We start from the raw sequence: 26852 nt of genomic DNA, 5'->3' as shown, positions 1-26852 counted from the left end.
TTGGGGGTGGGAGAGTGGAAAGAATAGATCTCACCTCCCCCAGCACTTCTCCCTTCCCCTGCGCCGTCTTCCTTTCCTCCCCGCTCCCTTCCTCTCCCTTCTCCCTATTCCTCTCCTCTCCCCCTCCATCGCCCGGAGGCGGACGCAGGAGCGACGCGGTCCGGCCCCACGCCTTCCGCGCTCAGACCGCACCCCGCAGACCCGCCCTGCTGGGGAGGGGACCCGGCCTGGGATTGGCTCGTGCTGACACGCGCCGTCCACTCCCTTCAGGGATTAGCACCAAGAGACCGCGTCCACGACCAGTCACAGGGGGCATTTACCAAAATGATTTTTCTGAAAAATATCACTAGGAGAGCCTAGTGTAATTGTGAAAAGTGAGATGCTTACTAGTTCAACTTTTTTTTAAAGGAAACTGGTTTTTATGTGCCAATGTGCTGGCTCTTAAAACTAGCGGGGTGGAGGTGTGGCTCCGGGGCACAGTGCCAGTTTAGCTTGCCCAGGCCCCGGGTTCCATCTCCAGCTCTCGCGCTCTCTCCCTCTCTCTCTCTTACCAAAGAACCACAAGTATACCTATACCTCTAAAAACCTTGCGCTGAACACTCGTCCACTTGAGTCAAATATGCCTTCCCGTTTCATATATACTTTTTTTTTTTTTTTTTTTTTTTTTTTTGGTTATTAGCAAGGAAAGAGAATGAGAAAGGGCGGGTCAGGGCCTATGGCAACTGCATGGGCACTCCATGTATCTGGCTTTACGTGTGGGCACTGGGGAACTGAACACTGGGTCATCAGGTCTTGCAAACAAGCGCCTCTAACTGCCGAAACATCACTCCAGTCCCTACACTTGTACTTTACGTGTCAGAGAAAAAGTGAAGTTTCCCCGACGGAGTGTACTGCGTGGGGACTTTTAAAAGAGGAAACTACCCATCAAGTAAGATAGAATGTTTCCCATGTGCAAACCCAACACACCAAGGTGCTCCTCCGCAGATGCAAAGGATGACAAGTGTCAGTGCTTCATACAACTAGATTTAATAAGTTGTTGTTACAGAAAAAAAGTCCAAACTACAAAGTGTAAGCAGTTGTAAGCAATCGCTGCATCGAGCTCCATGTTTAGTCACAGTACTGTAGTTCCACACAAGCAGTATGAGTCCAAGCCCCGAAGGCAGAAGCTGAGTAAGGGTTACTAGCAAAAACAATCTAAGAGAACAGGTAATAAAAGGTACAATACATTTAAAATTAGTCGTTAGTTGAAAAACAAATACAGAGATCTTAGCTGTGAACACTCTAAAAGTTATGTCCATTATTTTGACAGCAAAAATACAAATACCTAATACTTTATACCCCAACAGAACTATGTCCAGGAAAAAGAGAAGTTATCCTGTGTTAGCACCCAAGTTTTCTACTTGTTGCAATTAACTTCCTCATCATACAAATGTAACATCCCTGAATCACAGATTCCCCTTCTTGGCCCATTTTGGGGTATAAAGTCAACAGCATTCATTATAAAATACTCCATGGTAGGATGGAACACTATTGCAGCTGAGATAGAAATTTGGTTATCATAAAAGAAAAAAAAAAACCACAAAGAAATGTTAGCAGACATACCATACAAACTAGTGAAAAAGAAACAGTCCATACAAATAAGCCAGTTTTAACAAAAAGATACTTTTTTTCACTAATCTGTGACTAATCTTTCATTCAAACCTTGCAAGTAGAGATGTCACAATACTCAAATATTTAGATAGGAGCTTTACCCAGTTAAATGCCATTTTGTTGCTAATATAATAGAGAAAATGAAAACTAGCAGTTGTTTGCTAATTGCATAAATGCAGTACATTCTGCATTAGCCCATGCCTCACTAACAAGCTATAAAACACAAGATATAGGCAGAAATCTAAGCATAATCTTTATACCACTAAACAAGAATTTTTCCAATTTCTTTTCTTCTGTTCCTAATCATTTATTTGTAGTTAATGTAAAATTCCAACCAATAGTACCCAATTTGAGTTAAAATTTTACACCACAACTTGATCTAATCTATATGTTATTTACAAAACTGAATACATAGAGCGTACCCGAGAGCCAACTCTGGACACACGTTTCTCCCAGTTGTTGATGAAGCCCACCTCCATAGCCACGGCAGAAGAGGCCACCAACAACCGCAGAAACACACCACCTAGCTAGAGCAAGTCATTGGATGTTCTGTTTACGCAACACCAGTTTTGCAGTTGTATGATGTTTCTGCGTTGATTTTAGGTGCCAATGTAACGACGCGCTGCCTTAACAGCACACTTCCAGGGAAGTGGGGGCTGGGAAAGCAGCGACAGGAGGGCAGACAGATCATGCAAGGGGTGGCCCAATGTGTCGCCATGATAAAAGGCAAACGCGGGGTGCCATACCAGGGAGCAGGCAGGGTGTGGAGGAAGATGCAGCCCAACACAAACTGTGTGCATCTACAAGTGGTGACAGGCGAGTGTGCTTCTCGCACCGCCAGCCCTTGCAGGGAAGTACCAGTGAGACACCGCAGTTCAAGCCTATGCTACATACAAGGTGGTGTCTTCCTTTGACCCACAGATGTCACCACGGTAGAAGCAAGTAAGAGATTTGGGAGGGAAAGGCACCATCTCACACATGGACAGCAGCTGGTGAGACAGACAGACACACATACACACACACATGCACACGCACATACGTACGCCCACACATACTCACAAGACATGTGAGGAGTTGAAGGGAAAAGCGCTGAAACATTCTGTAGACCTAGCTAGGTTTCAAACCCAGTGGTATTTCAGGAGAGTGACTTCATTATCAGGGCCACAGATTTGGCTGCACCTGGTGTTGTATAAATCCACTGTGACATCCTTAGAGACCTGTACTGTGACATCCCTAGTCTTACACTAAAGCACTGCAATAAAGGAAAAGGCTTGTCAAGATTTCACATGTTCTCTCATTCTGTCATTTTATTACCCAATTATCCGTTATGTTTCCAATCGCTTTACATAACCAGCCATTTTCATCATTGTCACACTATTGTAAACCACATCAGCAAGTTAATACATAAAGCTTTGCATTTCAAAAAACTAGACACTTTAGTAACAATATTACAAAGGTTTTAGCTTCAAAAATAACTGAAAATGAAAAAAATAAACTTTTAAAGGATTAGCATCATAAAATTAATTTATTCCAAGTAAAAATACAAAATAATATTATGACATTGACCAGATATGAAAGTCCCTCCCAGAAACAACTCTATTAATGATTGAGAAAGCACTCCTTAAAGAAAATACGAAATAAAATGAAAAATATGTAAATATGTTTAATTTTTTTCTTAGCAAAAAATCTTTCTAAAAATAACAATGAAAATTTGTCTCAGTACAAAGGCTACATTACTATTGAAAAAATACCAGCATGAAGAAAAGGTACATATTTGACAGTAGAAAAATGATTTCAGTGAATCACAATGTCTAAAGTTTGCAATGAAAATAAATCTGCAATAAAGATTTATGCCTTTTTTCTTCTTTTTTTTCTATTTTTTATACAAACAGTACAAACAGTATTGCACGGAACAACAAATAGTCGAGGTTAGGTCGCAGCCTTCAAAACATCCACGAGTTCAAGTGTCCCATCCAGGAAAGGCCACCACAGGCCCTGTGGCACCCAGGGGCTTCCCAGTTAAGTTGCAGGTCAGAACACCTCTGTGTTTTAAAAAATAATTCTTTTGAAGGACCCTCTCTTTTAATATAACATTAAGAACCCGGGGGCACATTTATTTACAAAACAAAAGGGAACATGTTATAATTTAATAAACTAAAAAAGTTCTCTTTAAAAAAATACAAACAGAAGAACTCTTTCACAATCCTGGTCAGTCGTGCACAATCAACGCTTGATTATAAATATACAAATTAAGGGAAAGTAGTTTCCACCATCTATTCACAACTTTCAGCACCAAATGGAGTTGATTTTTATAAGCTAGTCTTTTTGCCTTCATTTTAGCTTTATGCTGTACAATCTTCCAGCTTCTTTTATTGTTTTAACCTCAGTGTTAGTTTAGTACACGAAAGAGGGTGCTTCTTCAAAACGCTTGCTTCTTTCACATAATTAGGTAGATTTCTGTAGGTTAGATATGATCTTTAATATTATAGTTATAAAGCTCTAACTTCTTCATTTTCAAAAAACACAAATAAGCATGAAAAAAATAAAGTTACCCATCTGTTAAATCATTTTCTTGCAGAATTAAATTAATATATATTTTTCTGAATAAACTTACTTAGAAAATATCATTTTCTTTCCTATATTTCAAAATTGAGGTATTGCAAAAGATCATGTCAGTCAGAAAGCATGCCTTTTTCCTTAAAAACAAACAAACGAAAATCATCAGCCAACTTTTTGAAAACGGTCTAGAATACAAAAAGTAGTAGTGCATAACAAAATTTCTTGTACAGATGAAAAAAAACCACAAACATAGAAAAAAGAAAAACAAACAAAACCACACCTGGGCCGGAAAAAAGCAATTACCAAAAGCCCAGAGGAAACCTCAAAAAGGGGAGGATTCTGATAGGCATTTTTAATCCAGTAAAAAACTATTTTGTTTTTCCTTTTTGAAAACAAACTCGCTGGGAGCCAGCGATTGCAACTAAAGGCTGGAGAGAAAACAAAACAAAACAAAACAAAACAGAAAAAAACAAATGACCAAGAACAAGCTATACTAACTTCGACAGTACAAGGACATCACAGCACAGAAAACACAGCGACTGAAATCTATTCTGCAGTGTCATATCCAGTCAGATTGTCCCCAGAATTCAAAACATAGGAAGAAGATTTTTAAAAAGATTTACATGGTCTTGCAGTCACTGTGTGTGTTTATATATTACTATCTGCAGCCCAGGAGTGAATGCTAAAAAAGTCCATGTGGTGCTAGCAGGGTTTCATTCTGTTCAAGCTTTTCAGGATAAATCCAGGAACTAAGTAGTTAATCTCTCACCCAGACACCAGCTCTGCCCAGGCCACCTTCTTTTGTATAGATATTTCTTTAGTGTCACCATCACACGACTTTCTCAAAGATGTGCCTAGTTTGTCAGTCTGATAACTTATGTCTAGATACTGTATATATTCTTAGTGTTGTAAGCTAAGATGAGCTCTTTGGTTTTCTGGACAAGGTCTGAAGCTATGTCAAATGGAGCAAGCACTAGAGGGTCTCGACTACGAGCTCATGTGTTACTTAGTAATATGACCAGCTACGAATGGTCAAGTTCGTTAATGTCTGACAGAGGCTTTAAAGAGTTAAGCTTGATCACAGTTAGACCTAATCACTTTACTACGTAAGTAAACTGCACAGCACATCACAGCACTGCGGGTACTCATCTACCACCCACAGACTGGCTCCAAGAACGCCCGACACCTAGGTCTGGTGTTGGGTGTAATGCAGGTCGTCCCGCTCTGGGCTCCCCCTAGAAGCATTCCACTCACTGAGGCATGCCTTCCTCCGATTGGCTACCAGTTCTCTGAATGAAAGAAATCTTCTTTTAAAAAATGAGTATTTTATAGCTTATATAGATTCTTAATTTGTGCACTGTGGGAAGGTTTTATACTAGACATTGGATATAAGATCTATTGCATGCAGCAACCTGATTAAGTAAACATGCAGTCAGAAGCAGTGACCTTCCGTTGAAGCTTTCTCAAGTCTGCTCTCATCTCCTCTCAGCAGCTGGCTCTATCCCTAAATCACAAAGTGTTGTTGGGCTTTTGTTTTTGTTTTTAATTGATACCTTAGCCTGAATAGAGTATTATGGTATTAACAATACCATTTTAATAGCAGCAAAAGCTATTGCAGCATAAATTTACATAACACTAAAAGATTAACCAAAATCTTCAGCAAAACAAAAATCAAACATGAAGGAAAAATGAAGATCCTCATGAGGTATCCTTACAAGTCAAAATACAGAGCAACTAAAGGCTGATTTCATTCAGGATTTTCCTTACGCTACATGACCCCAGCTCATGATCGCTGAATGGTGAAGTTTCTGCTACATCTGTCACTTACTCGCCAGTATCACCTTTGGTAAACCTTGTCCTGGGGGCAACTCTCTAAGCTTCTGAAAATAAGTGCATGCTCCAGTTTCAAAACAATCAGAGCAACAACACAGCAACAAACAAGAGTCACACACATCAACCTGATGGCCGCTGATGAGAATGGCAGTCTACCATACTGTCAAGGTGACAGGTCGGGTGTAAGAAATGAAGGTACCAAGCAGACAAAGGTGTGAATCAAAGTGCAAATCAGTACCGTTATACACTCTGCAATTTTGCATTCTACTGGACACTGAGTTCAGTAATATGACTGTAAATAATAATAATAATAATAAAAGACCCATTTCTTCTTTAAAAATCGAGAACAAATGCACAGATTTCCAGAACACCGTGAGCCCTGAGGCAGTGCCCTCTCTTTTCCCTCCTTGTTAGCTACTCCAGTACTTATGGCTGGGTCGGCCCCGGGCTCAGCTCCAGCGGAACGGGACGTGGCGAGGGCGGTCACCTCCCTCCTTCACCAGCGGTTTATGGAACTCGCGGCCGGCTCGGGAATGGATGCTGGCCCAGCAGTATTCGCAGTAATACTGCAGACAGGTGACGTTGGCACAGAAGAACGGGGCGAACTTCCCACCGCAGCGCGTGCCCTGGCATTCGTCACACATCTGATCATCCAGCACATACGGCTTCACTTCCACCTGGGGCCAAGGAGGAGAGGGAAACGTTAGCGTGCTTTCTCCCTCGTCTGTGTCCACAGGCTGGGTGACCACTGCGCATCTGGGTGGACGAGAGCCCCTTACCCACTATCTGTGTGGGATCAGGCCAGCTCTTCTCCTCCCTGCCCTTCCCCGTGCTCTGCCTGCCTGCAATCTGGGAAGGGCACACCACATCTACATCAGCCGGGAGGACAGAGGGCCAGGCGTGTAAGCGTAGAGGAGCTCAATCCTGAGGCTGGGGACAAAGAACATTCCAGGGAGAGGACCCGGCAAGACACAAACCCACAAGCAGGAGAAGGCTGGAGAGGTGGGCTGAAGGGACATGACTGGAGGCTCTGGGCTTCTGTGCTGTGCTGACAAGGCTTTCAGCTCAGCAGCCCAGTGCTGAAGCAGACACCATGGACTGCTGGGAGATAGGTGACAAGCTGAAAATCGACTGTAGTCACAGAGGTTTCTTTATCTTTTGGACTTGCTTTATTGCCTTATCTTCAGCCAGGACCGGAAGGAAGCTTTAATAAGGACATAGTCCTGTCAGGCATGGTGGCACACACCTTTAGTCCCAGCACTCAGGAGGCAGTGGTAGGCAGATCACTGTGAGTTGGAGGCCAGCCCGCGACTCCATAGTGAATTCCAGGTTAGCCTGGGCTACAGCAAGACCCTACCTCAAAAGATCAAAAAAATAAAAATAAAAAGAACCAACAGCCCTGTGGGGAGCATTTGGAAATCTAAACGAAGCAAAGATGTGTGACATAAAAACCAAAAGCAAGGAACGCTAGCAGTGTGGGGCTGGGGAGGTGGCTCAGGTTAAGGTGCTCGCTTGCAAGCCTGCCAACCTAGGCAAAGTCTGGTGTGAAGCGGCACATCCATCTGTGACCCCGGTGCCACGGGAATCCCGAAGTTCATGGGCCAGTTAGTCTGGCTCATGAAGTGAAAAATAAACAACAAGAGAGATCCTGTCACAGAGAAAGTGGGAAGAAAGGGTGGACACTGGAGGGGGTGTCCTCTGATTGCTGCACACGCACGCGCACGTGCACACGCACACACAGTCACATACAAATACAAAAACAGTAGTTTGCCCCACATTCCTTTCCTATAGTCTCAGAGAAGAAAAATCATTAATTTCAATTTATCCCTCTTGAATGTTAGGAATAAGCATGAGATGAGAGTCCAATTGAGCCTCTCCCACACCTGCTCCACAGCCAGCCTGGCAAAAGCAACCCAGTGGCTGGAAACAGGGACATGTGGCTTGTGACAGGACAACTCCCTGACAATTCAGGTGGCCGCTGTGTACCATCGGGAGCTCCTAGGACATGAGTCAAGGCCTACCAGGGCTGTAGACAGTGGAAGCAGGTGAGCAGGGACCGAGGGAGCTGGACACTATTTCTGCTCTAGACTCCAACTGCAGGCCATGAGTTCTAGTCTCAGGTCTATCCACCAATCAGACATTTCTGCATGGAAGGCCCACCTGAGAAAGCTTACACTCTTGAAGGAAATTGTCTTTACTATTCCTTCTTCTACTTGGCCCCCTCCATAACCTGAGAAGTGAGTGGGCTTCAAAAACACCTCTTCCAGGGCTGGGCAAGGTGGCACACACCTTTAGTCCCAGCACTTAGGAGGCAGAGGTGAGAGGATTGCTGTGAGTTCCAGTTTGAAGCTACCCTGAAACTACATAGTTAATTCCAGGTCAGCCTGGGCTACAGCGAGACACTACGGGGGGTGGGGAGGACCTCTTCCATTCACCTCTGTATACCAATTCAAACCACAGTGGCTCTGGAACCAACAAGCCTAGGTTCAAATCCAGGCCACCCTGGACCTGTTTCCTCACCTGTACACTCTCCTGCTTTATAGACTCCCTGTAAAGAGCACATGAATCCAGTTACACAAAGCCCTGCCTGGCACACCACAGGCTGGGAGCACAGCTGTCATTCCTCCGACAGTCCTCCCCTCCCGCTGTGTGCTCAGCTCAGCTCAGCTCTCTTTCTCCCGCGACAAGCCAGAGTCTGCGGGACTCTGCAGCCGCTCACTCTCCACCCCTCCTGTGTCTGAGACAGGCTCTCACTGTGGATACAGCTCAGGCCGGTCAGGATCTTCCTTCTCCCATCTCAGAGTCCTCCCAAATGCATCTCTATTTTCACTTGCGCTCGCCACCCCCCCCCCCACATAAATGTCCACTTCCTCTTCACTGCAACACATTTCCAAGTCTTGTGTACTTAATAAGGTCCACCCTTTGTTTTCTTTTTCTTGCCTTGCATAAAATCAACAATTTTGGTGGGCTGGCTGCTTGAGACAGAGTCTCATATTGTCCAGGCTGACTTTGAATTTACTATAGTATAGAGGCAGCCTCTGCTCTTGAACTCCTGATTCTACTGCTACTAATACAGCCTGTACTTGAAGGCAGGCATGTTGATTCCAGTGCTCTTAATTATCATACACAGATGAGTTTAAGAGATGTGTTCATGTCTACTCATTCACTTCTTCAGTTAAGAAGGGAAAAGAAGGGTGCAGTAAAGTTATTTTCTTTCAAGAGTTTAACCTAAGCCAGGCAGGGTGACACATTCCTTTAGTTAGTCCCAGCACTCAAAAAGCTCAGGCATAAGGACTGCCGTGAGTTTGAGACCACCCTGAGACTACAGAATGAGTCTAGTGATACCCAGCCTCAAAAAAACTAAGAAAACTATTTTTTTAAAGTGTGGTTTGGGGGCTGGAGAGATGGCTTAGCAGTTAAAGCGCTTGCCTGCAAAGCCAAAGGAGCTCGGTTCGATTCCCCAGGACCCATGTAAACCATATGTACAAGGTGGTGCATGCATCTGCAGTTCATTGCAATGGCTAGAAGCCCTGGTGTGCCCATTCTCTCTCTCTCTTTTTCCCTCTCTCAAATAAACAAATAAAATTAAAAAAAAAAACTTTAGTTTAAAAAAAGTATGGTTTGGAGAGATAGTTTAGCAGTTAAGGTATTTGCCTGCAAAGTCAAAGGATGTACGTTTGATTCCCTAGGACCCATGTAAGCCAGATGCACAAGGGGCACATGTGTCTGGAATTCGTTTGCAGTAGCTAGAGGTCCTGGTATGCCCATTCTCTCTCTGTCTAAGGCTCTTCTATGTCTCTCTCTGTCTGCTTGTAAATAAATAAAATTGTTTCAACGTGTAAGCTGTCTCAGGTGGGCCGTCCCAGTAGAAACATGCAATTATACCAGAAAGATCAACAATTTTAAAGTTAACACTTTAGTGGTATTCAATACATTCATGTGTGCAAACACTACCTTTCTCTCCTTCCACAATGTTTTCATTACCTCAAAATCACCTGTGCCCACTATGTAGTTATTTCCCTTACCCCTGCTTAGCCTCCGGCAGGAACCACTCTACCTTCTGTCAAGTGGTCTGCCCCCGCTGAACTATGGACCACACAGCATGAGGTCTGCTGTGGCAGCTTCTCTCACTCTATGGCCTGGAAAGCAGACCAGGCTGCCGTGCTTGCCGAGCACACATGAGGCACTGGGGTTCATCCAACAGCAACACCAAAAATAAATAATACATTTTTAAAAACTGCCCATATGCAGGGCTGGAGGGTGGCTCAGCAGGTAAAGGCACTTTACCCCAGGACCCATGTAAAGCCAGACGCACAAAGTGGCACATGTGTCTCGAGTGTGTGTTCAGTGGCAGGAGGCCCTGTGTGCTTGCTTGTACTTACTGTTTCTATTCTCTTTCTCTCCAATAAATAAAAATATTTAAAAAAACTTCCCACACTATAGCATACACTACTTCACTGTTTTTATGCCTAAATGAGATTCCGTTTATATATGTATATAGTCCAAATATATACATATATATTCCATATATATATATACATATAATTATGCAGTCCAAACATGCATGTATATATGTATTTCTGTGAGCAGCTATTTTCAATTATTATTATTATTATTATTATTATTATTATTATTATTATTTTGGTTTTTTGAGATAGGGTCTCACTCTAGCCCAGGCTGACCTGGAATTCACTCCGTATTCTCAGGGTGGCCTCAAACTCATGGTGATCCTCCAAATGCACCTGTTTGGGCATATGGCAAGCCACTATCTAATTTTTATTTATTTATTTTTTTTCCTGAGGTAAGGTTTCACTTTAGCCCAGGCTGACCTTGGAACTCATTCTGTGGTCTCAGTAATTAAAGGCATACTCTACCACCCGTGGCTAATATTTAACTCTTTGAGGAATTACCAAATCCTTTTCCATACCAACTATACATTTTTATATCCCACCAGCAAAGTACCATGGTTCCAATTTCTATACACTCATTGATACTTGCTGTCTAGCTGTCGGATTCTAACTATCCTCATTGGCAAGGAGAATTACATCATGGTTTAGGCTCATTATTTAGTAATCAAGGATGGCTAGCATCTTTTTTGTACAATTTTATTTACCCATTTTGAGAGGGAGGGAGGGAGGGAGGGAGGGAAGGGGAGAAAGAATAGGTGTGCCAGGGCATCCAGCCACTACAAACAAACTCCAGAAGTAGGTGCTCCCTTGTGCATCTGGCTTATGTGGGTACTGGGGAATAGAACCTGGGTCCTTAGGCTTCATAGACAAACACCTTAACTGCTGACACATCTCTGCAGCCCTTTTTTAAAAAAATTTTAGGCTGGCATCTTTTCATCATGTGTTGATTGGCCATTTTTTAAAGTTTTATATATTTATTTAGAGGGGGAGGGGCCTCCAGCTACCACAAATACACTCCAGATGCACGCACCACCTTGTTCATCTGGCTTATGTGGGTCCTAGGGAATCAAACCTGGGTCTTTTGGCCTGGGTCACTGGTCACCCAAGAATTCGGAATTGCAGGCATGTGCCACTAGCAGCAGCTTTGTCCTTTATATACATCTCCACTTTGTATGTTTTCTTTTCACTTTTTGGAAATTTTACAGAAAATTTTAAATTTTGATGAATTCCAAATTGTTTTTCTTTTGTTGCTGTTTATAGCCCAGGCTCACCTGGAATTCACTATGTAGTTTCAGGGAGGCCTTGAACTCACAGAGCTCCTCCTACCTCTGCCCTCTGAGTGCTGGGATTACAAGTGTGTGCCACCATACCTGGCTAGTTTTTGGCCTTTTGAAACTGATCTGCAGAAGGAATATGGAAGGTTTTGAAACCTTGCACTAAGAAGGACCTTGCAGTAGTGGTCTAAGCAGAGCTTGATGGACCATTCTGGTCAGAGCTGAAAGAGTTAAATGCAGAAAGAACTGTGGACTGTGAGGTTTGGTTTTTGAGGGGAATATAGAGCTTTGTCTGAACTGGGCTATAGGCAGCTTATGTGAGAGGTAGCTGTTCTCTGACTGTGTCCTGAGTACTTGAGCAGGGTTTAGTTTAGAAGAAATGGACTGGTCCGAGCAGGATATGACACAGAAAGAAATGAGTGTTTCAGGTAGAGAGTGCAGCCACTTCAGCGGCAATTGTTTGAGAGATAGCCACTGAGATTGGACCACATGTTCTGCACTTGGGTGGCAGGAGGAATGCTCTTTTTAAAGTAAGGGGCCTGAACACTGAAGGGGTGTTCTGCTCTTCAAAGTTGGCTTTATTTTCCCCTAGATTAACAAACTGGTAGCCCACCTGGTATTATGGGAGTATGACAAATGCAGAAGAGAGGGTACTAGATTTGCAACACGGTTATTTGAAGGTGGCCACTTGGTGATGTGGAGCAGGGTCATGGTCCCTGAACAGAGGCCTTGGGACCATGGCATGGATGACACATGAGTTTCAGTGGAGACCCTAGGATTTTTTTTTTTGACAAACCAGGACTGTAGGATGGCTTTCAAGGAGAGCTGTTGACTTGGGATGGATTGTTCACCAGGCTGTAAGCAGCCCACCTGGAGGGACAGAACTGGCATCACAGACATTATTATAGTTACAGACATCAGACTTGGAGCTACAGGATTTACGTTCACCCTGTTTTATACCTTGCATTGGTTCACTCCATGAAGCGGCATCTTCTGCAGCGTGGATATTTACTCTGTATGATCATGTGTTTTTGGTTTTACAGGCTTATAGTTAAGAGACCTTGGGCTATGAGGATGTTTGAACAGTAGTAGGATGGGAACTTTAAAGTTGGACTGAATGCACTGTATTTTACATCATGGATGGTCATGAGTTCATGGGGACCAGAGGTGGAATGTGGTGGTTTGAATCAGATACTCCCCATAAACTCATGTGGTCTGAATGTTTATTTAGTTCCTAGCTGATGGCAATTTGGGAGGTGAAGCCTTGCTGGAGGAGGTGTGTTTGGGATAGTAGGCTTAGACGTGTTATAAGCAGCTTCCCCTTGCTAGAGATCAACTCACTCTCTTGCTGCTATCTTCCACCTTGCATGGAAGGAGTGACATCAAGCCTCTGCTGCTGCCATGTTTTTCCCTATGTTATGAAGCTTTCTATTGAGACTGTAAGCTGAAATAAAAAAAAAGTCTCTGGGATGGAGAGATGGCTTAATGGTTAAGGCGTTTTCCTGCAAAGCCAAAGAACCCAGATTTGATTCCCCAGGACCCATGTTAGCCAGATGCACAAGGGGGAGCATGTGTCTAGAATTTGTTTGCAGTGGCTGGAGGCCCTGGCGCGCCCATATTCTCTCTTTATCCCCCTGCTTCCCTCCCTCCCCATCAAATAAATAAATAAAATATTTTTTGAAAAGTCTTCCTATCAGCTGCTTTTGATCAGATGTTTTGTCTCAGCAATGAGAAGGGAACTCACTATATAGCACAGGCTAGCCTCATTCTCATGATTCAGTCTCTATCTGCTGAGATTACATCCAGTCCAGTCCCATTTTTTTTTTTTTTTTTTTTTTTTTTTTGAGGTAGGGTCTCACTGTAGCTCAGGCTGACTTGGAATTCACTATGTATTCTCAGGGTGGCCTCAAACTTAAAGACTTGCTCCACCATGCCTGGCCCATTTTTGAAGGGACTATTTCCTTACACCAGCCTCAAACTCCTCGGCTCAAGTAACTGTCCTGCCTCAGGCGTCTGAGTAGCTCAGACTCAGAAAGGCTCGCTGATCCCAGAGAGGAAACAACTACTTTATAGCTAGTGGATCGTCTTGGCAATCATTATGAATATCCATTTGAGGCTAGGCTCCCCTAAGTAGTCTGGCCTCTTCATCTTCCTCCTTTGGACTCAGTCCTCCATGTGTCACTCACTTGTCATTTCTGTCTACTGCCCTGGCTTGGCTGTCATCTGCCCCTACCCAGAAGCCCCCGAATGACAGCCCTAGAGCAAGACTGGAGAGTGGCCAACCCCGGGAGGTGCACCGTCTGCAGGGATTAGCAAACGCCCGGGGAGGAGAGCTTGAGAGGGCACATTTGGCCTGGCTGCATGTCACTTTATTTTTTACCATTCTCCACGCAGGAAGTGGAGGCAGGTAGATTGGGAGTTCAAGACCAGCCTGGGCTATATGACTCTCCTCTCTACTTCTCTCCTCACCTTCCCTCTCTCCCTCTCCTCCCCTTCTTTTCCTCCTCTCTCATCCACACATACACACACAGGAGAAAGAGAGTGCACACACTAAAATGTGCTATACATTCTGTCCCCGCAGGAGACATTATAAAGGTCTTTCATAGTAGTACCAGGCCATATAGTACACCAGGCAGTTTTCATTTTCTTTGTCACTCCCTCCAAAATCTTGCTAACTGTTATCATCCCTGGCACCCTCCAACTATCCTTTTAAAAAAATATATTTATTTATTTATGAGAGGGAGAGAATGGGCATGCCAGGGCCTCCAGCCATTGAAAATAAACTCCAGACACATGTACCATCATGTGCTTCTGGCTTGCATGGGTTCCAGGGAATCAAACCTGGGTCCTGAAGGCTTCACAGGCAAGTGCCTTAACCACTAAACTCCACAGCCCACAACTATCCTTTTAAAAAATTATGTGTGTGTATTCCAGGGTCTCTTTCTGCTGTAAACAAATGCCTGTCTGGCTTTACCTGAGTGACTGGAGAATTGAACCTGGGCCAGCAGGCTTTGCAAACAAGCACCTGAACTGCTGAGCCATATCCTCAGCCCCCAACTACTCTTTTTAAGTTTGTGATTTCCCATAATTTTCACTTTTACTAGACATCTGTTGGATTAAGCTTACTTAATGCCAGGCAACATGGCTCTAAATAGAGCCTTTCCAGCCAAGATGCAGCCTTTGGATGCTACTGCGCTGTCAGGGACATTTCCTGAAGGCTTCTATTGGGCTGTCTTCCAGATGGGGAAGCAGAGCTGTTACTACAAACCCTCTCTGAGCCAGGTACACAGGTGCTGATCTGACCTGACGACAGTCTTACCCAAAGATAAGCTGAAAGAAAATCAGCATATGAAGGTCACTGGTGCTCAGGTTGGCCCATGCTCCTACAGGAAGGTGATGATTCTGTCTTACATGAATTTACCCATGTGGCTAATATTTATGGGTTCATTTATATACTGCTTACTGCTAGCTACTATTGTTGCAGCCTGAAACATCATTTTGGTGTAAAATACTTTCCTGAAGTCATTTCCACACCATGTGCAGTTTGTGTCATGTCCCCACACCATCTGTGATCTAAGTGACTATCCAAATCTATTCCATTTTTCCTCAATAAACAAATATAACAAAAAAAGAAACTGAGCTGGGGTGGTGGCACCTGCCTTTAATCCCAGGATTGGGAGGCAGCAATAGGAGCATCATTATGAGTTCGAGGCCACCCTGAGACTACATAGTGAATTCACATCAGCATGGGCTAGAGCAAGACCCTACCTTGAAAAACCAAAAAATAAAATAACTGATTTCTCTGTTAGCCATCTAAATCACTCTGAGTATCGATTCAGCCACGACACTTTGGAGACATCATTCTGGTGGGAATCACATCACTAATCTATGCTACTACAAAAGCCCAAATACCAAAGTCCCATGCAAAGCTGACTGCCCGGCCAAGCTGACCCTCCTGTTCAGAGATGCTGGTGCAAGATATGAGACACTTGGCTCCACGGTCACGTGCCTGACAGGGATGACCATGCTTCAGGATGCTAAAGAACACCTGTGATTTACCAACGACAGTGAATCCTCTTAGGTAAGGACGAGGAGAACTGATGCTACTGAGATAAGAGGAAGAATGCACTTAGAATGACCTAGGCAGAAAGAAAGGTGCATGCGATGGTTAATATTGACTGGCAACTTGACTGGACCTCAAATCGTTTAGGAGACAAACCTTTGGGCAAGTCAATGAACGAGTTTCTAGAGTATGGTAATTGAGGTGGGAAGACCCATTCTAAATGTGGGTGGCTTCATCCACTGGGCTGGAGTCCCAGACTGAATAAAAAGCTAAGCACCAGCATTCAGCACTCTGCTTCCTGACTGTGGATGCAATGTGCCTTAAGCTCCTGCCAACCATGACTTTGCTGCCATGATAGCCTGTGCCCTCAAACTGTGAGCCAAAAAAAAAAAAAAAATCCTCTTGCTTCCTTAGGTTGCTTTTTTCAAAGCAACAAGGAAGATAATTAACATACCCTACATTGACAAAGTAATCTCAATGCTTTGTTTCTACCAAGCTAGAGAAAATGTCTGAAGTCATTTTGATTATCATTTAAAAAGGTGACCACCCAAAACAGATAATCTGATTAATTCTTAATGACAGAGAGAAGATGTTAGGGAGACATTAAATGTGTACAGAATTCTTTCTCACTGGACTTGAAAAGTTGTGGTAACGAGAAGACAGACACTGGTTAAGGTCAGATGCAGTTTGACCTATGTGCTAGACGTCATATTCAGGACAGCCGAAGACCAGTTCCAGCTGCAGTTTGCCCTTGGTGGGAATAGCCCCCAACTGCCTAGTCAGACAGCTAGTTATCCCATGGCAAATGACGCTCACTGGTGGCTAGAAGCCAATGACAAGCAAAGATTTCAGATAATGAAGTCAAAGTGGACAAGCTAGAAAAAGTGGAAAAAGATACAATTTAATAAAAATATGTAAGGCTTATGTCTGGTCACAAAAATTGACAGCACAAATTCAAGATATGCACCAAGGTGTAAGGAAGTTGTAGTCAAATATGACTCATCCAGGCATCAGGAGTGTGATGAGGCCAACAAAAGGACAACTTAATCTAAGGATTTGTTATAGGTCTTAAGAAAAATGATGACAAGGAGATCATGGATGTGACATGCAGAAGAGAAATTCGGGGCTACCACAATATGGGTAGCAAGAGACAGGCATCAGCACCTCTGTGCTTAAGAGGACTCCATCTAATGGAGGTCCAACAGCAGACAACAAACTAGAGATCCGGGTGAGGATGAAAGATGGCATCAAGGAAAGAATGCTCATAATCCCACTGGTAGGGAACTACTGGATACTAGTGAATGTTCTGTGTCTCTCACTAGACTGCCTAGAGATCCTGGGAAAATGCTGTGAAGAGTTATGGCAATGTCAGCTTCTCTCACCAGAGGCTCAATGTTTGCACAAAATGAAGGGATAACCAGCTGAATGCTGGGTAGAAAATCTCAACCTTGTTTTAGACTTCTTTTTAAAAAAATTAATTACTTTATAAGCATACAGAGAGGGGGGAAGAGAGAGGAAGGGAGTATACCAGCGTGTCAGGGCCTCGTCATTGCAAACGATCTCCGGACACATGCGCCACTTTGTTTATCTTGCTTAATGTGGGTACTGGGGAATAAAACTTAGGTTGGCAGGTTTTGCAAGCAAATACCTTTAAGCTCTGAGCCATCTCCCCCACCCCATGTTTCCCTTCTGAGCACCCTACTTTTTAGTACATGACATCATGAGAGGGCCCGACTCACTTGGTCCTGTATGATCCTGCTAAAAGGAGGCTATCATTCAGTATACAGGCTTCTATAGCCTTAGATTTCCAGAGTACTTCTGGGTTTAGAAACAACCTCCTGGACTGCAGAGATGGCTTAGCAGTTAAGGTGCTTGCCTGCAAAGCCAAAGGAACCAGGTTTGATTCCCCACCCACATAAGCCAGATGCACGAGGTGGCGCATGTGTCTGGAGTTTGTTTGCAGTGGCTGGATGCTCTGGTGCACCCATTCTCACTTTCTCTCTCTCTGTCTTTCGTTTTGTTTTGTTTTTCGAGGTAGGGTATCGCTCTAGCCCAGGCTGACCTGGAATTCACTATGTAGTCTCAGGGTATGTGACACCACACCTGGCTTCTCTCTCGCTCAAATAAATTTTAAAAAAATTAAAAAAGATCTGGGTGTGTTGGCGTACACCTTTAATCCCAGCACTTGGGAGGCAGAAGTAGAAGGGTCACTGTGAGTTCAAGGCCACCCTGAGACTACATAGGGAATTCCAGGTCAGCCTGGGCTAGAGCGATACCCTACCTTGAAGAGCCAAAAAAACAAACAAACAAACAAAACCCAACCTCCAGCTTGAGGCTATCCAAGAAATACTGTTCAGTGTGAGCTCTACACACCATGTTTATTTGAGAAATATTCCTTCTCATCACTCTTAATAATGAGTAATGTTAGTTGAAGGACTATAACCAATTTTGAGTTTTTAAAATGTTTTATTTATGTATTTATTGGAGAGAGAGTGTGTGAGTGTGAGTATACCAGGACCTGCTGCCACTGCAAATGAGTGCCAGATGCATGTGCCACTTTGAGCATCTGGTTTTTGCCTGGATACTGGGAACTCAAACCTGGGCCATCAAGCTTTGCAAGTGCCTTCAACTGCTGAGCCATTTCTCCAGCTGTAATTTTGGATTTTTTTTTTCAAGGTAGGGTCTCACTTTAGCCCAGGCTGACCTGGCACTCTAGTCCAGGCTGACTAGAATTCACTATGTAGTCTCAGAGTGGACTTGAACTCACGATGATCCTCCTACCTCTGCTTCCCAAGTGCTGGGATTAAAGGCATGTGTCACCATGTCTGACTAATTTTTTTTTCTTTTTCTCTTTTTTAAAAACTATATTTGGGCTGGAGAGATGGCTCTGCAGCTAAGACACCTGTGAAGTCTAAGGACACAGGTTTGATTTCCAATACCCACGGCAGGTGTGCCAGGGCCTCTAGCCACTACAAATGAACTCCAGAAGCATGTTCCACCTTATGCATCTGGCTTTACATGTATACTGGAGAATTAAACCTGGGTCCTCAGGCTTTTCAGGCAAGCACCTTAACTGCTGGGCCATCTCTCCAACCCTAATTTTGAATTTATTTTTATTCCCGAGAGAGGCGGAGGAGGGTGAGGAGGAGAAAGAAAAAGATGTAGAGAGACTAGGCACATAAGGGCCTCTGGACCCTGAAAACAAATTCCAGACCCATGTGCTACCTTGTGCACCTGGCTTATGTGGGCCCTGGGGAATTGAACCTGGGGCCTCTGACTTTGCAGGCAAGCAGCCATCACTCCAGCCTATAATTTTTAACTTTTTTTAAATTTTTATTTATTTGAGAGCGACAGACACAGAGAGAAAGACAGGTAGAGGGAGAGAGAGAGACTGGGTGCGCCAGGGCTTCCAGCCTCTGCAAACGAACTCCAGACGCGTGCGCCCCCTTGTGCATCTGGCTAACGTGGGACCTGGGGAACCGAGCCTCGAACCGGGGTCCTTAGGCTTCACAGGCAAGCGCTTAACTGCTACGCCATCTCTCCAGCCCTATAATTTTGAATTTTTTAACTCACTAGACTACTTGGATACATCAGCACACATGGCAGCTATCAACAGACACATGATGTAGAAAATCAGCTGCTGACAGCACAGTAGGCTGCTGATACAAAACCTCTAATAGTTAAAGGCAACAACAGAGTTGTCTAGACTCAAGCTGCCCAGAGTCTGTGGGCTGTGACAGACAGTGCTCCACACTGGATAATCAATACACTGGTTAAGAGAATTGCAGGCCTGGAGAGAAGGCTCAACAGTTAAAGGTGCTTACAGTGACAGGAGGCCCTGATGCACCCATTCTCTCTCTGTCTGCATCTCTCTCTCTCTCTCTCTCTCTCTCTCTCAAATAAGTAAATAAAATTATTTCATAGGCTGGAGAGATGGCTTAGCAGTTAAGCACTTGCCTGTGAAGCCTAAGGACCACAGTTCGAGGCTCCATTCCCCAGGACCCACGTTAGCCAGATGCACAAGGGGGCGCATGCATCTGGAGTTCATTTGCAGTGGTGGCTGGAGGCCTTGGCGCATCCATTCTCTCTCTATCTGCTTCTTTCTCTCTGTATCTGTTGCTCTCAAATAAATGAATAAAGGGCTGGAGAGATGGCTTAGCAGTTAAGCACTTGCCTGTGAAGCCTAAGGACCCCGGTTCGAGGCTCGGTTCCCCAGGTCCCATGTTAGCCAGATGCACAAGGGGGCGCATGCGTCTGGAGTTCGTTTGCAGAGGCTGGAAGCCCTGGCGCGCCCATTCTCTCTCTCTCCCTCTATCTGTCTTTCTCTCTGTGTCTGTCGCTCTCAAATAAAAAAAATTAAATTAAAAAATAAAATAAAATAAAATAAAATAAATGAATAAAAATAAAACAAAAAATGTTTTTAAAAAAATTATTTCAAAATGAGGATTGTGAATACATGACCCAACCAAGCATACTTCTAAAAGGACAGGTTAGAATACTCATCCTGGCCAAAAGGGAGAAATTCCAGCCTAAGTTCACTATCTTGAAAATGCATTCCTGAAGTCTGAGGAAACCCGAAGGAACATGTCACCTCAAATAAGAATGCATCACTACGAAGGCCTCACTTAGACACCACACCTGAGACCCTTAGGGCTTTGACAAGACTCCATTAGAAGCAGTGCAGGTCACAGTTTGAACTCACACTGGGTTCTCTCCAGCCTGTGAAGAGTCACTTTTACCAAAGCCAGAGCTCTGAATCTGCACTCAGATCACATAGACTGTCTGCAGGGCTGTCTCAGCGCAAGGGCTGCAGAGAATAACATTTAATGCTTGAAGCTTTAAAATCATTTAAAGGAAAATTGTATAAAAGCTAATAGCTGGCATAGGGTCCCTGTTTGCAGACTTGGCCTTGGTGTGATCCTAGACACTCCATGAAAGGGTCTTGTATACTTGGCAAGCCATTTCTTATCACCTAGAGCGGAAAGCCCCGTTAATTGGGAGTGCTCAAAGCTTTTCCACAGAATGTGCTCACGATCTTCTTGACACATATCATGGACTATATTCAGCCCTAAAAACCACAGCAATCTCATTAATGCTCTCACTAAATACCATGTCTACCCACCCACGTGCTAATGCAGGCAATACAAGAATGTCTAAACATAACGTTTTAGTTTTTCAACTGCCTGTCGGCTGAAATCCTGCTGTGTTGAGAGCAGATGACAGATGGGGCTGGGGAGAGGGCTCAGGGTTAGGAGCGCTTGCGTAATGCTTTCTCTGGCTGGAGATCACCACGTTCAACTGCCAAGAACCCACCTAAAAAGCTTTAACTCCGGCTGCAGAGGGTGAAGACAGGAGAACCTCTGAGGTTTGGTGGCAGACAGCAGCTTGAGGTTGAGGGAAAACCTATCTCAGGGAAATGCAAGGGTGAGCAATAATAGGATACCAATATTCTCCTCTGGCCCCCACCCTCATGTGCATAGGGCACATCACCTGCACACACACATGCATACAGCACACATTACATCCTCCATAAACATCAAAGCAAACATAAGCTCTACACACATTCAAAAAAGAAAGAAAGAAAAGAAAACAGATGACAGATGTCTAAAAAATTAAAGGAGCAATGTACAAGGAGCTTTGTGATAGCACCAACATTATCCACAACCTTCCAGATAAATTCAGAGTTATTAATTTTAGTCCTGGAGTAAATTAAAAATAAATCTACAGGGACTGGGGGAGACGGCTCAGCAGTTAAAGGTTCTTGTCTACAAACCTGCTGGCCTGGGTCTGGCCCAGGTTCAATTCCTCAATACCCACATAAAGGCAGATGCACAAAGTGATGCAGGCATCTTGAGCTTGGCTGCAGTGGCAAGAGGACCTGGAGAGCCTATTCTCTTATTCTCTCAATCTCTCTCTGCTTGCAAATAAAAATATTTTTTAAAGTGATGGTCTTTTTTCCTGATTACATATCTCTCTTTTGTTTTTTGAGGTGGGGTCTTACTCTAGCCCAAGATGACCTGGAATTCACTATGTAGTCTCAGGGTGGCCTTGAACTCATGGCCATCTTCCTACCGCTGCCTCCTGAGTGCTGGGATTAAAGGCATGCACCACCATGCCTGGCTTTATTACCTATCTTATAAACAATCTCTACACTTAAATGTGAGCAGGAAAGAATTTTTTTTAAGACAGAATCTCAGTATGTTGCTCAGGTTGTCCTCAAACACTTGAGCTCCTGCCTCAGCCAGGCTCCTGGAGTAGCTGGGACTGTGTGCCTGTGCCACTGTGTCCAGCAAGAAGGATACTTTATAACTCTAAAACAGTATGCATATTAAAATGACCATAATTCAGGCCAGGGATGTAGCTCAGTTGAAAGAACATTCGCTTAGTATGTATGAAGCCTGGGTTCAACCCTCACCACACAGCACAAACTCGGGATGGTAGAGGTAAGAGAATTACAAGTTCAAGGCCATCCTTAGCTAGAAAAATCACAGTTCCAAGGGAGAAGACATGGAAAGACAGGACAGAAGAAACCAGGGTTCATGACTAGGAAGGGAAGAACATTGACAAAAAGGCCCCGCTTCATTCAAAGATCTTTCTTTCACTAGATTACCTAAATAAATTCCCTTTAGAAAACTATTTCTAGTCAAAGGCTATGAGGCTCTCAGTGTTTCAAAAGAAACCCAGATAGGATTAGCTCAGCACTCCTGGGTGTTGATGCTTCCCAAAGGTCCAATTAAACTCAGCTATAGCTTCAGCTTTCAAGCTAGATAAGTAATAGCAACAAGATTCAGGCTGGGTGACAGGAGGCCCAGAGTAAAGCTCCCAGCAGAAATAGTCCCACAGCAAGTTATCAGAGGCCTCCAGCCTTTTGAGATTGAGTCATTTTATGTATTCCAGCTGTGACTGGCCAGGGACAAGCTGTAATAAAAACATTTCAGTGAGACCAGTGCCAGGTCATCTTAATCGTCATACAGCTAAAAGTACAATGCTGTTGGTGGTCTTCAGCGGTTTTAGACCCCACATATCTCTAGTACAAAGAGAGGGGAAAAGGATTTAAATACATAAAATACTTAAGGTGCTTGTAGAGAGGTGCAATGCATAACATCTCATTTAAATGGGAAATAGGATATTTTAAAGAGCATGCTATTCAAAGCAAATATGTGCTATGGCTTAGCTATCACAATGTTCTTTAAATAAAAGTATTAAAAAGCCCATCTTGGCTAATTGAAAGTCTCTCTGGTCCTCAACATGACACTAAAATCGATTCGAGAAAACATTTGTCAATGGTATGTCAAGTCTAATTTTTTCTTCTTTTTCGATGAGCTCTCTTAGGGGCTAGGGCTGGAGTTCAGTTAACAGAATGCTAGCCTACCATGCATGAAGCTTCAACACCACATAAAACGGGGTGTGGTGGTGCATATCTGTAATCCCAGAACTCAGGAGTAGAGACAAAGAGGACCAGGAGCTCAAGGGTACACAGCAAGTTCAAGGCCAACTTGAGGTATGTGAGAGCTTGCCTCAAAATAACAAACACATTTCAGATACTTTGATGTAGAGTAGTTACGCCCTTGCCCCACCTGAGCCATTTGCAGATGGAAAGAATGTTGCAGACCAGACACACCTGGGAAAAAAAGGACTGAGGAAGGGAAAACAATTGCTTATTAAACTGTATGATTCTTTCATGTAATGTGAACATGAGAGGAGAGAAAGCTGAAAACATGGTACATCCCCTGGAACATTTTTCTCAAGATATATTTTAAGCCGGGCGTGGTGGTGCGTGTCTTTAATCCCAGCACTCAGGAGGCAGAGGTAGGAGGATCAAGGCCACCTGAGACTATGTAGTAAATTCCAGGTCAGCCTGGGCTAGAGTGAGACCATACCTCAAAAAAAAAAAAAAAACCAAGAAAAAAAAACAAGGATATAATTTAGAAGAGTTTTATGGTAAGAAAAATTGTGAATATGCTTGAAAAATGTCATAATGAAGCCCATTATTATTTTAGTTATATGTCAACTAAAAGAAACCAAGTAATGGGGAAAATTTTTGTGAAAACTTGAATATGGTTTCCTTCTCATATCTTCAATGATTCTAGTATGATCTAGAATAAACTAGCCTACCTAACTTTATGCATGCATTTTCAATTGTATTTTGCACAGAAACTGATTTATTTTTTTCCAGGTGGGGTCTCTCTCTAGCCCAGTGACCTGGAATTCACTATTCTTGGGTAGCCTTGAACTCACAGTGATCCACTGGTATTAAATGCATGTGCCACCATGCCTGGCTAAGAAGAATATTTTAAATCACTAGAAATTTGTATTTATAGAACACGCTTTAGGAAATTGGTAGGCTAGGGGAATTTTAGGGATATTCCTGGCCCAATAGACCTTTTGAAAGCTTCTCCTGTTTAAAAAACTCAAATCATCAATCAACTTTATCCCTATCTTGCCAGAAATGTTTAACTCCCTTATCATCTGAAATTCTAATTATAGCCTCTAAGGGCTGGACAGATTGCTCAATAGTTAAGGTGCTTGTCTAATTATAGCCTCTAATGAACATCTTTATTCATTTTGGTTTTTTGAGGTAGGGGTTCACTCTAATCCAGGCTGACCTGGAATTTACTATGTAGTCTCAGAGTGGCCTTAAACAGTGCTGGGATTAAAGACATGCGCCACCACGCCCAGTTTTGAACATCTTTACTAAGACAGAGAGCAAGAATGAGTGGGAGAGAACTGGTGTGCCAGGGCCTCCAGTCACTGCAGTCAAACTCCAAATGTGTGTGCCACCCTTGTGCACATGCATGACCTTACATATGCATCACCTTGTACATCTGGTTTATGTGGGATCTGAGTCAAACATGGGTCCTTAAGGCTTGCAGGTAAGCACCTTAATTGCTAAGCCATCTCTCCAGCCCTCTAGTGAACATCTTTTAGGAAATTTCAAATGTCAACCACTCATAGTTTTCCATAAATCAGTGTGTTACTGGAATTGCTACATATTGACCAAATACATTACACTTTTCAAAAACTCTGGCACACGCTGGGCATGGTGGCACACACCTCTAATCCCAGTACCCGCGAGGCAGAGGTAGAAGGATCACCAAGAGTTCGAGGCCACCCTGAGACTACATAGTGAATTCCAGGTCAGCCTGAGCCAGAGGGAGACCCTACCTTGAGAGAGAAAAAAACAACAAAAAAAAAAACAATAAGCCTCTGGCGCACGCATGTACACACACACACACACACACACACACACACACACACACACACAGACGCACAGCATCCTTCCTTCACGGTGTATAAATAGTAGAGTCTAGATTGGTTAATTCTTTTTTTTTTTTTTTTTGGTTAATTCTATCCTAGTATTTTCTGCTAGTGAAAGGGTTTTGTTTGTTTTCTAAATATTTATTTATTTTCAAGCAAAGAGAGAGAAGAGACAGAAAGGGCATGCCAGAGCCTCCAACCGCTGCAAACGAACACCAGACACATGTGCCACTTTGTTCATCTGGCTTTTTGTGGGTACTGGGGAACTGAACCCTGGCTGTTAAGCTTTGCAGGCAAGTGCCTTAGCCACTGAGTCATCTCTCCAGCCCATGAAAAGGTTTTTATAAGTGGAAATGGGAGTACATAACCAATGTCTACGACCTGATGCCTTTCAATTATAAAAACCTGGCAGATTTCCAGGAGACAATACGTCCAAGTAGTCTAGCCAACAGTGGCAGTGGGCTCCGATTTTCATCAGCAGACTGTTGTATCAATCTAATCATAGCTTTATTGCTAGAATAAGTGAGACTCAAGGGATTCTTACTCTAGATGTTTTCTCTGGACCACATAGTAGACAAGAGAGTAGAAAAAAAGGCCATGTAAAAAAATTTCCTCTTTTCAATGACCTTATGGTGGTGCATGCCTTAAATCCCAGCACTCAGGAGACAGAGGTAGAAGGATCGCCATGAGTTCGAGGCCACCCTGAAACTACATAGTGAATTCCAGGTCAGCCTGGGCTACAGCAAGACCCTACCTGGAAAACTGGGGGAAAAAGAAAGAAAGAAAGAGAGAAAGAGAAAGAGAGAGAGAAAGAAAGACACAGAGAGAAAGAAAGAAGGAAAGAAAGAAATATCAATGATCTCATCTTCACAGTCTGAAAGTATCACATGCCTAAGCGACCTAGTCTTGAGCTGCAAAGAATGACTTAGCAGCTTTCTCATGGGAAGCGTTCATCTGCTATCACTTCTAAAATATTCTTAAGACAGAATGAGCACAGGTGCCATCTTTTGCTCTTATTATACTTCAAATATTTTAAACTGAGTTTTCACAAAAAGCATAGAAGCAAAATATATCCTAAATCCTAAAATCTATTCCAGTTAAGGTTCAAAATCTTTCCATTATCAGAGAAAAAAAGTAGTGGTTAAAACACTTCTTCAGAGACAAAAGAGAAAAAAAAAAAAAAACCCTCCAGCCCTTTAAATGGAAAATGTATCCTGGTGTTTATACCTATAAAAGGAACTTTAAATCTCCACATGTGTGTTTTGGCTAACATCCAAATGTTAAATTTTTTTTAGTGCAATCTTCAACTATTTCATTATCCTTATGTTAAGGGACTGAGTGGGTACATTAAAAGAAAAATAAAGGGCCCATTATTAGCCTTGGATGTATGGTTAGGCACAATTTAAGTAGACCAGGCTCATCAATAACACAGATTAACATCTGTGCAGCCTAATAAACTCCCAAAGCACTTCTTCACCTGCCAGTTTTTATCTCTGCAGCAAGCTGTGAAATACTTAGACCGGTAGTCTTAGCACAGAAAAATCAAATGGAGGCTCTGAAAGGTTAAGGAGCTTGCTACCGGTCACACTGTGACGGAAAAAGGAACTAGGGTACACTCCCATGTCCCAATTCTCAAACCAGCATGCTTTTTTTTTGTTTCCTTCCTGAGGTAGGGTCTCACTCTGGCCCAAGCAGACCTGGAATTCACTGTGGAGTCTCAGGGTGGCCTTAAACTCACGGTGATCCTCCTACCTCTGTCTGTGCTGGGACTAAAGGTGTGTGCCACCATGCCTGGCGTTGCAGTCA

General features: G+C 43.4%; 1 protein-coding gene across 11 annotated transcripts in view; it reads right to left on the bottom strand.

The window, feature by feature from the left end:
* Window positions 1–1010: 1010 nt before the first annotated feature.
* The window catches only part of Cpeb3 (cytoplasmic polyadenylation element binding protein 3), a 286188-nt gene continuing 260346 nt past the window's right edge, over window positions 1011–26852 (bottom strand). For all 11 annotated transcript variants that reach the window (XM_045157044.1, XM_045157040.1, XM_045157018.1 and 8 more), the window contains one exon: window positions 1011–6719. In XM_045157044.1, coding sequence (XP_045012979.1) covers window positions 6492–6719 — 228 coding nt within the window. In that variant the 3' untranslated portion in view covers window positions 1011–6491. The remainder of the gene's footprint in view (window positions 6720–26852) is intronic.

This window comes from Jaculus jaculus, chromosome 1 (assembly GCF_020740685.1).
Source record: "Jaculus jaculus isolate mJacJac1 chromosome 1, mJacJac1.mat.Y.cur, whole genome shotgun sequence".
Taxonomy (NCBI): Eukaryota; Metazoa; Chordata; class Mammalia; order Rodentia; family Dipodidae; genus Jaculus; species Jaculus jaculus.
The sequence above is the reverse complement of the archived record's forward strand: the minus strand, read 5'-3'. Positions and strand labels throughout refer to the sequence as shown.